Source organism: Anopheles marshallii, chromosome 2 (genome assembly GCF_943734725.1).
Source record: "Anopheles marshallii chromosome 2, idAnoMarsDA_429_01, whole genome shotgun sequence".
NCBI classification, from domain to species: domain Eukaryota; kingdom Metazoa; phylum Arthropoda; class Insecta; order Diptera; family Culicidae; genus Anopheles; species Anopheles marshallii.
Genome location: NC_071326.1, coordinates 26655782 through 26670355, shown reverse-complemented (window position 1 = coordinate 26670355; position 14574 = coordinate 26655782). Strand labels below are relative to the sequence as shown.

The following is a 14574-nucleotide window of genomic DNA, read 5'->3' as shown; positions in this document are numbered from 1 at the left end:
ATTGCGTTGATAAGTAATCGTTTATTTAGCATGGCGCTATAACTAGTTAGAATTTCGTTACAAACCGTACTAGTGTGTTATTGGGTTGACAATTTCGTTGGTAACAATTTTGCATTTAGTGTTGTAGTTCAGAATGGAGACGATCGATGGTCGTATTATGAGATGATGGTTGGTTGTTGTTAGCCGTACTACGCAGTGCTATTTGAACGCTAGTCATTAGGCAGATTTACACAGAGGGGATGAGAGGAGAAAATCCCTCCCCCGCAGGATTATTATAACATCCTTAGTTTATTGTTTAATATGTAATACATTGCTGTTGAAATTAGTTGATTCGTTGCGCAATCAATCAATGCATGTAAGTTCACCATGTTCTACCATTATCATTATCGTTTTGCTAGCGAATAATATTTCTACCAAAGAATCAAAACAAAACCAGCAACGGTGTCAGCAACAACAAGCTACTCGTGGGTAATTTTGTCTCGTGCATGAAATGTATCAAACCGGCCGGTAATGCCTGGCCGCAATGTGCAACAACATTGTGGGGATGAAATCTCAACTGAACCGTGTCTTTCGGACCGAAAACGGTTGTAAAACAGACAGAAAACTGATTGGGTACAGGCAATGGAAACCATAACAAAAGCTTTAGTTCAAGGAAGCAAATAAATTCACTCACAACCATCCTGTTTGGATCACAACACAGCGAGATCATTGAAAATACGATCAGTTTCCTTTTGATTATCCGTTCCGTTCGAGCGTGTGTCTTCTGGAGTGGTGTTAGGGATTGTGCTAGTTGCTGGAAAGAGACCCTTGCCATAGGTTAGCTAATTGTTAGTAACTAGAGAGAAAGAGCGAGAGAGAGGAGAGAGAAAGAGAGGATATATGTGTTATCACTGTGCAATCAGGTTTGCAATGTTTGCTGTAAAACGCGCAGTATTCGGTTTACTTCTTTTAACTAGCACAACTTATTTATAGTAATTGTAACAGTGTGTGTGTGTGTGGGTGTGCGTGTGTATGGATGGATGTTGACTAGTGAAGAATGTTTAAATTAGGAAACAAAAATCAAGAGGCAATTTATGAGATGATCAAAAAACCAAAGGTGCACAAGATGGTCGAGCGCGTAGAGCATGAACTGGCTGTTTTATAAACGAGAAAAGCTTTGCGGGAACAGTTGCGAAAACAGGGCTTGGTGTAAAGGAGAACAGTTTAATTTATTTAACCCCGTGAGATACGTTTTCCTACCGAACGTGGCATATCTATTTGCTGTTGTTTTTTTTATTTTAAACCGATGAAAACAAATTATGTAACATATGTAATAGCATAATCTCAAGCACGTGTTCCGGCGTGGTTCCACAGCGGGTTGGGGCTGAGGAACATTGCCCATAGTGGAATGATAGTATACTTGTGTTTTTTGTTTTATGTTTTAAACGGACGGTAGGCATTTCTACCCGCTTGATCTCCTGCTCCGCCATCCGATGCGCTGCCAAAACGCTGTGCATGTGCGTTGGGTCGTCGGAAAAGGGGAAACCCGGTCGCCACGTCGAAGGAGCATTGGTATTTCCTTCCACTCCAAATCCCGCACGCGCAAGCACAGAGGGAACCCTACCGTCCGTAGAAAACTTAACTGTTGTTAAAAAAAAAAGAAAAGAAACCCAAGTGTGATCGCTTCACCGGCACAATAGTACAGGCAATGTTGTAATTTTGTATTTAGTTGTTACTATCGGTTAACGTGTTTCGTCGTTCGTGTAACTTTCATTGTGATTGTCGCTTACAGTAGTGTATGTGTGGATTAAGTCGGGTCCCCGAAAAGTTAGAAAGCGCGAAGGAAACGAACAAAAAAAAAAACAACCAAACAATACTACAATGTAATCGTATTAGCTCTCACTGCAGTTGCAACAACAGTACAGAGGCTTCGAGCTTTCATATACGGGTGCGCGTGCCGATGTGCGTTTGATCGGTCGTCAAGTCAGGCAATGGATGGAAAACCGATGGCAATGGGGCTTCGTTTTTTTTTCTCTCTTCACAACTTACCTTCCGTTCAAGCGCGATTCTTTGCCGGTACTCCGGTGTGAGTAGCGAAAGGGGTGGTGGGAATATTGGGTGCAAAGAGTGATTAGACCTTAGCACCTTGGATAACCGAATAGCTGCGACAGAACAGTGAAGAGTTATGTCGCGTTCAATGCCACCGTCGCAAGGATCAATAGAGAACGTCACAGGGCGGCCACGGTATGTTGGGAATGAGATGCGTATATAGTTGTACACGATAAGAAGAAACAAAATGAATGATCGTATAAAAAAGAAAAAAATCCGTCTGATAATGTTAAAAACCGAAAACAAAAACCACACACACACACATACACACAGAAGCAAAGCATCTAAGATAGAAGATTTATAACACAAAACCCCATATAAGCATGTTACGGCACGGAAACGCATTAAGATCTTTACGCAAATGAAAGGCCTTGACAGATTTAATAAACCCCCAGAAGTAAGCAAGGTGTCACGGCATACATGCCCACATTGTCTCGCTGTATGAAATTTGCCGGCTAATAATGGTTGATTTAGAACGTTCAAGGGAAATGTAGTAGCATTTTGTTTGATGCCGAGGTGGGCGATGAATTTCAATGGATTAACGTATGATTCGCGGACCAGTTAGTTTTGGAGCATGGGCGACGTCTTGCCGGTTTAGATCTTCGGAATAATTGCGAAAGCACAAATCAGTTTCAGTTTGATCAGTAATCAGTATTATTACCTAGATGTTATACATTACCGTAAATCGATTACATTTAACCCGATTATAAAAGTGTATTTTGAGTGGATTTGTAGCGTTTCTCTACTACCATTTCAAGTGTTTCCTTCCCACCAATCGGCATGCGGTTCTCGAATCGATCCATGTCGTCTCCGTCGCAAAGGTTTTATCGTACTGGTGCCGGAGATGAGTTGGTGTCATGTTCATGACGCACATTAGCCTGTCTAGAACATTGCATTGAACGAACTTGTACTTTGAGTGTAGCAACTGAGCAGAGCTACCTTATTGCCCTTCAAACGATCTTGGGTATTCCGCATCAAACTATTAGCTCTGGTGAAATTCCAATGGCATAATTTTTACATCCGTTCCCATTTCGGGCCGACAAACAAAGCGTGAAGGCGATACGGTGCAAGACGGGGGGGGCACACAGTACACCCCCGCCCTTGGAAATCAACATATTGAACACAATTGGCGCGATGGAATAGAAATTCGTGTACATTAGCTGCATGTTAGGTAGATTAAAACACTCCAATATTAACCCAGTAACCCAATGCATCGCGTACGCGTACCGGTGGTGTGTTGACCGATGGAGAAGGCGGCACACAAAACTAAAGCAACCTTCTGCCCAAAAATGCCGTGTGTAGCCGGGAAGCGAAACAAACAAACAAAACGCACATGCAACGCAAAATCTAGAAACAAAAGTAAAACATACAACACCTCGAAAACAAGGCGAACTTTGTGTACTTGAACATATACCAAAAATAAGAAGGAAAGAAACAAAACGACACAAGCAAACAGCCATAAAACGAAAAAAAAAAACAAAACGCGAAAGTCAATAATGAAAGAATGTAATATCGAGCTACACACAAACGCGCGCGCGCGCGCATACATACACAGCTTGTAAGAGAAAGGAACAGCAGTATATATAGTACGCCGGGTGGGCTGGGTTTAATACAAAACAAATAACAAGAACAAAAAAAAACCCAAAACCACCAAACGGGATAGCAGAGGAACACAACGGAGGATGAAAACACAGGCTCGCGCGCGCACGCAAATAAAAAGATAGCATAACGCAGTTTGTGTATACATGCGTTAAGCAGAACAGAAGGGGAAACCATATATATATATATATATTGCAGAACACACATATATATATATATAGATATATATACATATAGATATATACAAATACATATAAGAACAAAGTAAAAGTGAGAAATAAATTAAGAAATTTATAAACATGAATCAAGCGTAGGGAAAGAGCGAAACAGAGCCGATTACAGCTCGAAACATACAAAGAATGCCCACAGCAGAAGCGAAAATTGGAGATTATTACACGCGCGATCGATGATGCAATTGGTTTTAAAAGCAAAGCGAAGAAATGTAAGCGACACAACACATTAAGCAAAAGAATGCAAAAAAAACGCATACCACTACAGAAAGCAGGAGCAGTCCACGCTCGTGTGTGTGTGTATGTGTGAGCGCTAGTAATTTATACTTTGAGCAACAAAATGGTGGATATCTTACGGGTTGCTGAGATTACCCACTGTTGAGATTATGTCGCCCGTACTAGTCCCGAAACTAGCGAAAGCGTACGTGCGCGCGTGTGTGTGTGTGTGTACACACACTGCCTGTCAAAATTTCATTGTGTGCGTGTGCGTGAACTGTGTAAAATCATGTGTTGTTTCGGGCGCCATTTTAAGAAGCACGCAATACATCGTTTTACCCTCCCCCGAAACAGCGGTCCATTGTCTCCGGGTGAAGCATATCGTATATATCGAATCCGCTTAATGAAGAACGAATTAAGCAACAAAAAAAACGCAAAATGTCCCACCGTGTGTACCTAAAGCAGAGAATGAAAAAAAAAACAACAACCACCACCACCCCCTTCGCATCCTTCCCGCTGCGACCCACATTCGCAGTGAGCTTTCGTTAGTTAGGTTTGGTTTGTGTTCTGTTCCTTTTTTAGTTACATCACTGAACCGGCTCACATGTGTGTGCGTGCGTGTGTGTATGTGTGTATGGAAGATTAGTTTGTTGCAGGATGTGAGTATTTATTTGTAAGCAATTTACTAGAAGAGGTTCAGCGAACTGCGTGTGTGTGTGTGTGTAGGTGTACGATCGGGTTGATTTGAGGTGAATGTGAATTAATTATAGTTATTAGTTGTCAAATTTCTTCGATGGCGAACGATATGCTTACCGTGGCAGTGGACCTTTCGAGGATGAGTATGATAGTTATTAACATTTTCTCACTGTTTCATTTTTCTCGGTCTTTAAGAAGCTTTTTTTTTGTTGTTGAAATGATCGCTTTTAACTCTACGATCGAATGTTTGCTTCTCCACGCCCACTAACATGTTGAGCCTTGTGTGATGCAACAAGATGCAACAAAAGCAAGCACCACATGGAAGGCATGAGTGGGAGTGGAGTGTGTTAAGCAACATGTCGTGAGAAGTCGCATAAAAACTGAATTTAATACGGACTGCAAAACACACACACACACACACACGCAGCGTAGAGACAATGTTAGAAAATCAAAACCCATTTCCCGCCCGTTGTTGCAAGTGAAATTGGAAACTAAAATGGAAAGAAGAAAATCAGAGACGAAAATCTAACAACAACACGCGCAAACTGGCAGTGTTTTGCATTGTTTGTGGCAAGGAGAGACGAATAATGTGGAAACAATAGTTTATCATTGCACACACGTACAGCGAACCACCCCCTCCTCCCCCCCCCCCCCCTCCCTCTCCCAACTCCCAGCAAAAATAACATCAACAGTTGTGTGCGCGCCACGATCGAATGCGTCCGTCAATGTGTGTGTGTGTGTGTGGGTGGGTGTGCAATGTCACTGTTATTTTGTCGTAAAACAAAAGCAAACATAGCGAAACAAAGCAAAACACAAAAGTCCTGTTTGTGGCAGGATATATGGTACACACTCTAATTGTTTTGGTAGGAAAACGGCGTATGTTGGGGTCCGCACCTTGATCGAGAGCCGCAACATGATCCCCGGGGCGTAATAAAAGTAGTTTGTCGTGTGTACCACTGTATTGTTTTGGGTGTTCCCCCCGTCGCTGGAGAAAGCAAACAAGAGGCAACAGGGATTGGGGGCGACACCCCGGCGATGATGATGAAGAAGAAGTACATATAGATGAAGTTAGACAACAACAAAATTAAAAAAAGAAACCAAGCAAAATGATACAAACAAACTGGGAAAAGCCTGACAAAAGATAACCCCACTTTTATTGGAGACAACAAAATGGCATATTAGGAACGCGAATGGTAGAAAAACGGAAGAAAAAACAACAACCAAAAAAAAACGATTCTATCATACCACACGATACGCACACCACCATCATCAGATGATGAATAAGATAAGGGTGTATGTGTGTATGTGCGTGTAAGCAAACAAAAGAAGTTAAAAAGTAGACCCAAAACCGCGACTACTCACTACTGCTGCTGAACAAAATGGCAGGCAAAAGGTAAAGAAAAATTTAACCTGCCCACATACATACACGCGTGTGCACGCATACACTGTACGCAGCAAGCAACAAACAAAACAAAAGTGCGGTAGTTTGTCGTTGTCGAATGGAAGCAAAAACAAACAAATTCATTCATTCTCGCAACAAACAAGGAGCAAACAAAAGCAAGAGAAAGAGAGAATGAGTATATATGAATATAAATACCAAAAAATATTATATAACAAGAAATAAATATATATATACATATATTAAAATATGTGATTATACCACGAAATGCTTTCAACCGGTTTGTTTGTCTTCCACGCCCACATTGTACTTATTGCGATACGTTTACGTATGTGTTTGTTTATTTTATAATACTCTGGCTGCTTCCAGATGTGCTAAATTTGGTTAGGAAAAAAGCCACACAAACCGCAAAAAACTGCGACGAGGATGGGATTCGAACCCACGCGTGCAGAGCACATTGGATTAGCAGTCCAACGCCTTAACCTCTCGGCCACCTCGTCCTGTGGGGGCCCCGGTTACCCCGTTCAAACTACAAACATGTTGCTTTTTTTTTCAATTGTTTTTGTTAATTTTGACCAACAATGGTATTGGAAAATGTAAAATATTTCGTTTTTTCGTGATATACGAAAAAATAATTAATTCTTCCTTTTGGCCATTTGGTAAACCCTTCCAAACACAATGCCACGTTTATACCACAAAACAAATACTGTTGAATTATTAAAATTTATTTACAATTGTGTTGAGAACAAACAACAGTCAATAATCAATCAATTGTAGAACAAACGGATAGAGTACACCGGACTCTGCTCTGGGGTAACGTAAGAAAAAAGCGAATTTTCCCCGACGAGGATGGGATTCGAACCCACGCGTGCAGAGCACATTGGATTAGCAGTCCAACGCCTTAACCTCTCGGCCACCTCGTCATGTGCCTGAAGGTCACGCTAAGTGCCAATATCAACACAACTCGTTGATTCTCACTGCTACGCGTGCAAACCCTACCTATACGCTGATGATTTCTCAATTTTCTCCTGTTTTCGTTTCCTGTTCTTTTTCTGCTCCCAACAGTAAAACGTAAATAAACTTTTAATCGCCTTCTCGCTAGGTTTTCGTCAAAAAAAGAGTAAATAACGTGTGTGAGAAAACGGGCGATTTAGGGGGTTGAAAATAAATATATAACCCACACAGATGCCCTTTTACCAAACTGCCCTACATCCGCCCATATGTTGTCTCCCTGCCAAGGTCTTTACCGGTGGTTGTAGTCGGAACGGAACGGAAAATATAACAGATTCACGTCGTTTGTGCAGGGTCCGTACCAATAAAACCATAGATCTGCTGCTGCTTTGTACACACGACTGGCGTTAATCCGCCCGCTGATCGGTTGGACGTCATAATTTTCAAGAGGATTTTCCGCCGGGGCGTCGATGGCCGCCAGGCAATAGCATAAAAAATGGCATAAACCAGCAGAGGGGGAGGGGGTGTTTAATTTTAGCAAAATTGCACGCGACACAAGCCATTTTCGCTGTTGAAGACGGGATGAGGGGATGGATTGAAGCCGTTTTTCCCTGCAGTTGCTGCCTGCTGATGACACCACTCCGTTGTCCGGTGCAGGAGAACTCGTTCTGTTCTTTTGTTAGTAACAGTGTAAGCAACGATGCATCCGCAACGAATAAACGGTTTGGTTGAAGCCGGTATCCGAACCAACGTTCAGCTAAGCAAAAGACCTTCGGTCGTACGACGTAAACCTTGCATGTTCGCGGACATGGACGATCAACAACATCACCAACCAAGACGCGACCAGACAGCTGCTGGGGCGTTACCAATGTCTACGTCGGCGTCCCCGTGCAGTTGCTCCCCTTCCCTCCTTGAGGTTTCAGTAGTGGAAAACGGTTGTGTGTGGGTTTCCCCCCCCCCCCCTCCCCCACAACCTTACACCATTTTGAACTTTCTTCTCTGCCTCCCTCTCGGGTAGCATCGGAATACTGGCGAGGGACGCGAACAGTTGGTGTACCAGTGCCACAACAACCGGACGCGTAGTAGTGGAACGCGCGCTAACCTTTCGCTCCCATTCGCAGCCACAAACACACAAAAAGGGTGCAACAAGTGGGTGTAGGAAAGTTTGCAACCGGAAACGGTATCGATCAAACGGTCGTCGCACAAAAGTTTGCCGTACGGTGTGTGGCGGTTCGTTGCTTCAGAATGCGCAGCATTGTTTAGTGCGTCGGAACGCTTCTCAACGGCGAGGAACAAGCTTGCGTAAGCAGCGACCAATAAGCGTGTGATTCGTGTGTCCGGGTACGAGCAAGAAGCTGAAGTGGCGAAAGGATGAAGTACCCAAACACGCTGGACCTGAACACCTACCGGGCGTACATGTGTGCACGGCACCTGAATCGGGACAAGAGCCGCCTGCTTGATGCCATCAATCTCGACTGGGACCTGAACGTGCCGGAACCGCTGAAGATACTGTGCCTGCGCGCGGTAGCGGAAAACTGGATGACCGTGCCATACTTCCGCGAGCTGCCACTGTGCGAAGATCGCCAGTATCTGCTGGATCTGCTCGATCTGAACTTCCCGCTCGACGTGCTGTGTGCCCGGGTGCGCAGTGATGCGTTCTGGAAGCGAGCGTTTCACCACCGGTGGCGTACGTTCGTGCCGATCGAGGTTGGTACGAAACCGTGGGTGCGGATCTACCTCGAGCAGCATCTGTCGGAAATGGTGGAGCATCTGAAGCCGAACGATTACGACCAGGAAGGGATCAGGAAGATCGTCGATCTCTGCTCACCGTTCGTGCGGGAGTTGCGTATCGAGCGGCTGCAACCGTCCCTGTCGGACAACAGTGATCACGTGCCGCTCGATGTGGTGCTGGCGAACTTGCGGCGGCTGCAGCGCGTCAGCCTGACGTACGACGTGAAGGATGTGGGGCACAACTTCTTTCTCGGCTGCGCCACCATTACCGAGATGGATGTGAAGCTGATGACGCAGGGCCTGGAACGGTGCGGCGAGCTGACGGAGTTCCGCCTGCACAGCAGCAAGCTCGAACCGACGATGATGAAGCGTATCAGTGCGGCCCTTGGCAGGGGTTGTCCGCACTTGCGTACGATCGCGTTCCCGCACTGCCGCTGCGGGGACATTGGGTTGCGTGCGTTCTGCGAACCCATCCACCCGAACTCGTTCCCCAACGTGCGTGAGGTTATACTGACCAACAACTTTTTGTGTAGGTGGTTCGTTTGCAGACCTCTGTACCGACCGACTAACAGATTTTCTTTCCCTCCCACAGCTCCGGAGAGTGTGCAAGAGCTTACCTGGCGGTTGCGGCATCGTCAAATCGAAAAGTTAGATCTGCGGCTCAATCCTATCCTCACCGAGGGTGCCTCGTTCGTAATGACGAGCGTGTTCTACATGCCCCTGCAAGAGTAAGCAGTTTTGTTTTCGTGCACCGCCATTCTTTGCCAGTGTGATTGCAAACCCCTGTTCGTTTCGCTTTGCAGGCTCATTCTTAGCTGCTGTTCCATCGATGAACAGATCGAGGAATATCTGCTGATGCTGATCCGTTTCAACTACACAATCAAGCGGTTCGACATCTCCTCCAATCGGCTTACGCCGGCCATGGGCGAGCGGTTGCTGCAGCGTGTCCACGAAAATAAAACCCTGCAGCAGTTCGATCTGCGCAACACGGACATCTCGTACGATGTGCGGGCCATTATCGACGAGGTAATATTGGAGAATCGCGATCCGCACAGTTTGCACATGTTTTAGCCGACCGAAGAGAACGCACCGGGGCAGAGCTCGAGCGGTAAAGTTCGCGTCCTTAGCGAGCTATATTTGGTGTCATCGTTGTTGTATGTAATTTGTGAACTTAAAGTATCGATATATCTATTTTTTTTAAACCAACCCGGATGGATGGAGAAATATAAATATTAGACCAGGGCGAGTAGGATTTCTTCGTGTCCTTTTCAAATGGTTTATAAATCAGACCCACCTGGTCCAAACTACTAACTGGTCTAATTCTTAACTTATAGTATTATTTACCTTCTCGAAGTATGTAATATGGAGATACTAAACCCAAATAAAGATCTAGATACCTCAAACAGATTCTTAATGGTGTAAAAAAAAATGTTTATAACAAAGTTCCAACCAATTGTTCATTTCACGACACGTGTTTGTCTTTTCAAATATTTAGCAGAATGTTTGTGTCTTCACCACTTTTAAACAGCATTTAAACAGCGTATGAGCTTCACCGTTCCTAGCGTATGATTACCTTGACGTTTATTTCCGGCAATAGTATGGGTAAAATTGCACAGATTATCCTGTTCTGACAAGTGAAGCCTTATCATTTTACAATTAACCAGTTTTAACATATTTTGTTTCCTAAAGTGTCATTTTCTCCGCCATTTAGGACGACCGTTGTGCACTAAACCTTTCCGACCAATCAGCGTGCAACACACATATTTCCAACTGTCACTGACGAGTGCAGATTGTCAACACGTAAATTTTGATCGCCTGAAAAAGCTAAAAACAAGGAACAAAATCGTCGTTTGTGTTATCAATTCTGCTCGTTCGTGGTGGGTTAGGATATTGAGCGATGCAGACGATCGCAAAACATTGCCCGACGAAGCAGTGAACCGTTCCGTAGCAAACATATCAAAGAGTGCTGTGTGTTGTTCTTGCTCAGCTCCAAAGTCAATCAAAACCCGCGTACGCGTACTTTCCGGTTGGTCCCCAAGAGAAAGAGGTTGTGGAAAGGAACGAAACCTAGAGAAGCATATTATTTTACGGGTGAAGACGGAGCAAATACGGGTTGCAAATGTTGTTAAATATTCACGACTCGTCGCAGCTGGCCGATAGCCGACGGTTAGGAACCGTGCTCTTATTCCTATTAATAGAACTGTTTTTCGAAGGTAAGTTTGGATTTCTCTACTACTGGGCTGGGGGGCGAATCCCGTTCCCACGCAACGGTACTGACGTGTCCCGTACTGCAGCCAAACAAACCGCACGGTGGTGCGTAGTACACAGTGCCTTTGCCCAATAGCTTAATGCAATTAACATAACAAACATACGTTTGAGCATAGCCTGCAGCTTCCTACATAAGCTTGAAGGAGTTTAAATATTATTCTCCATTACAGGTGCCGAAACTGCCTCACAAGCTGAAATCGATCGGCATCTAGAAATTGGTAGAGACTTCCTGGCCCGAGGTCAGCTTTCGGATGCGTTAACGCACTATCATGCGGCAGTGGGTAAGTAGTGCAGAAATGGTGCATAGCTTTGCACGGTCATCTCCATGGTGAAACCCTACGGTTCATGATTAAATCGTTGTGCAGTGCCTGCTGTGTTGGGTTTACAGCACAAAAGCAGGCTGGGTGGGACACACGCGCATTGTTTATGTTGCAAACGCACGTTTGTCAGCTGATTGTTATGGCATTCCTTCTCTGCCATTGTGTTAAATGTGGTAAAGGTGAACCCAAAAACGGTATTAAATTTTGTAAAACGTATGTTTGCTAATGTGCCACTTGTGCAAATGGTAATAACTAAATCTAATTGTGTTCGATTTTGTTCTGTTTTGGGACTTTGAGATTATTTGCACAAGTGAAAAACATTCGGTCGCCTTTAAACACATTCACACTCGCCAGCATACGAACTGTTATCACTATCAGTATCAGACACGTACTGTTTCCCTTTTTGTTGTTGTTTTGTTTGCACTGTCTGTTTCAAGTGACGTGTCCCACTGGTTACTTTGGAGCCTTTCGATAATGAATCGGGGGTCTAATGGTTTATGATGATAAGTAACCATGCTCATCCGTACATCAATATTTCTCACCCAATGTTTTTAAAACTAATTTTCTCTTTGTCTCTCACTCTCCCATTTCCAATTTGGGCATCCGCGGCATCCATCTGCAGAGGGCGACCCGAACAACTACCTTACCTACTTTAAGCGTGGCACAGTTTACTTCGCCCTCGGGAAGGCCAAATTTGCAATTAGCGACTTTACGCGCGTGCTCGATCTGAAGCCCGACTTTATGGCGGCCCGGGCACAGCGTGGTTCCGTGTACCTGAAGATGGGCGACTTCGAGAACGCCGAGATGGATCTGATGGTGGTGCTGCGCATGGATCCACACAACCCGGAGGCAAACATGCACTTTAGCCGCATTGGACCGGCCCGCGACCAGTGGGTGTTGTGCGTGGATTTGATGGAACGGGGTGACTTTAACACGGCCATCGCACTGCTAACACAGCTGCTCGAAGTGTGTCCCTGGTCGGTGCCGATCCGGGAATCGCGTGCCCAAATGTACCTACGCATCGGTGACAGGATGGCGGCGGTAAGTGATTTCCGCTCGGTGAACCGACTGTCCCACGACAGCACGGAAGGGTACAATCAGCTGGCCCGCATCCTGTATGATATCGGTGATTCTGGCGCGGCGCTGAAGGAGATTCGCGAGTGCCTCAAGCTGGACCCCGAACACAAAGACTGCTTCCCGTTTTACAAAAAAATCAAAAAGGTCGACAAAGTGTACGTGGATGCACGGCAGGCACAGGAAGAGCAGCGATACGCGGACTGTATTGCCGGAGGCGAGAAGCTAGTCAAGCTGGAACCGGACGTACCGATGATTGTGTACAACGGTAAGCAGCTGCTGTGCAGCTGTCTGGTAAAGGAGGAAGAGTTCACCGATGCTGTCGTACGGTGTCGGGAAGCGCTCGACATCTATCCCGATCCGGAGGTGATGTGTGACCGGGCCGAAGCGTTGATAGGTGCGGAGATGTATGACGAGGCCATGGCACAGTACCGCGAGGCGCTCGAGATTAACGACAATCTGCAGCGGGCAAAGGATGGCATCGAACATGCGCAGCGCGTCCAGAAGCAGGCCGAGCGGCGGGACTATTACAAAATTCTCAACGTAAAGCGTACCGCCACGAAACAGGAAATTGTGAAAGCATACCGAAAGGCGGCCCAAAAGTGGCACCCGGACAATTTCCAAGGCGATCAGAAAAAGATGGCCGAAAAGAAATTCATCGACGTGGCGGCTGCGAAAGAGGTGCTAACAGATCCGGAGAAGAGGAGACAGTTCGACGCCGGACAGGATCCGCTGGATCCCGAAGCGGGCCGGAATGGGTTCGGTGGAGGTAATCCGTTCCATCACTTCCATCACGGGTCACCCTTCCAGTTCAAGTTCCACTTCACGTAATGTGCTCTCACGGTTCTGTACTTCCTTCCTGTGTGCGCTCCGCAAACAAAGCCCTTCCTTTTCGTTCCTTTCGTTAGTTAGTTATTGCTGTCGGTCGGACAGTGCGGTGCATTGTCACACCGGACAGCAGAAGGAAACAGAAAAATCACGCAACCCCATTTGCGACAGGCTCTCAGGTGATCATTTTTGCATACTTTGCTAGGGAATGTGTGGTTAGAGCATCAAGGCTCACTTACGTTTAGATACAATGTCGTGCGTATAGGGAGCTGTAACCGGAAACAGCGTGTGTCAGCTTTAATTTATTTTTCATCCAATAGGCCTCCCGTTTTTGCTGTACAGATTCACACGATTGATAAAAGATTAATTTTAACAGGCATTTTCTACCCTCCAGATCAGCACGCGTTGTGGAAAAATGAAATTGGCCAATGAAGCAAAAACGTTTATCTTTTGTTAATTGTAAAGTTTTGAGTGAAACAGCTCTCGTTAACAGTGTAACGCAGCGTGGATCATTAAAGCGAAGCAATAGTGATGCGCACCCGTATGCGGTTCATAAATTCCCACGATGGCAAACAAGTACGGCAGTAAAGGGAAACTTGCATATTCTTGCAGAAGAAGGGCACCTGTCGATAGACTGAAACGGTTGATGATAAGAGAGTTCGAACGCGGCATAAGAAAAGGCTTGTTAACGTGTTTTGTACATATTAATACTGCTTTGGTCACAATCTAAAAGCTAAAACAATACAATAAACCTCTTAGTGATATTAGTACGACTATAATGTGTTGTTTTTGTAGTTCGGCTGAATAAGCTTTAGCGTCGGTATGGTTCTCTGGACAAATTTCCATTCTGTACGGATAATATTGTCTAGTTCGAAATAACTAACTCTTTTTAGGTTCCATAACTGTAAGTTAATCCCGAAAACGAAAGTAAATAAGCAACCAATAATATTTATATCCTAGTGATCTGTATTTTCCTCGTCAATCAATCAAAAGTAATGCTTTACAACGAGAAGTTCTTTTTTGTTAATTTTCTAGTTCGTTCTCTCGTCTTCATAGTGCTGTCCATTAAATTCGTTTCAAATACTTCAACTAAATTAACGTCGGTAATGAATCATACGTTTCCAGCAGCATGTTTTTACGTTTACGTTATTCCTAATGTACCGTCACAACTACT

The 14574-nt window shown here is 44.9% G+C and overlaps 2 protein-coding genes and 2 non-coding genes across 4 annotated transcripts; 2 read left to right on the top strand and 2 right to left on the bottom strand.

Moving 5' to 3' along the window:
- Positions 1-6646: 6646 nt before the first annotated feature.
- Trnas-gcu (transfer RNA serine (anticodon GCU)) lies at positions 6647-6728 on the bottom strand. Its single transcript has one exon. It is a non-coding gene; the product is annotated as a tRNA-Ser (tRNA).
- A 341-nt stretch (positions 6729-7069) lies between these two features.
- Positions 7070-7151, bottom strand: Trnas-gcu (transfer RNA serine (anticodon GCU)). The gene has a single exon. It is a non-coding gene; the product is annotated as a tRNA-Ser (tRNA).
- A 1399-nt stretch (positions 7152-8550) lies between these two features.
- On the top strand, positions 8551-9981 carry LOC128708634 (dynein regulatory complex subunit 5). The gene is made up of 3 exons (XM_053803614.1): positions 8551-9439; positions 9503-9638; positions 9714-9981. Exons 1-3 carry the CDS (start codon positions 8551-8553, stop codon positions 9979-9981), a joined length of 1293 nt encoding a protein of 430 aa, XP_053659589.1.
- A 1048-nt stretch (positions 9982-11029) lies between these two features.
- On the top strand, positions 11030-13403 carry LOC128707975 (dnaJ homolog subfamily C member 3). The gene is made up of 3 exons (XM_053802931.1): positions 11030-11123; positions 11349-11459; positions 12121-13403. The coding sequence occupies exons 1-3, from the start codon at positions 11030-11032 to the stop codon at positions 13401-13403; spliced, it is 1488 nt and encodes a 495-aa protein (XP_053658906.1).
- Positions 13404-14574: the final 1171 nt, after the last annotated feature.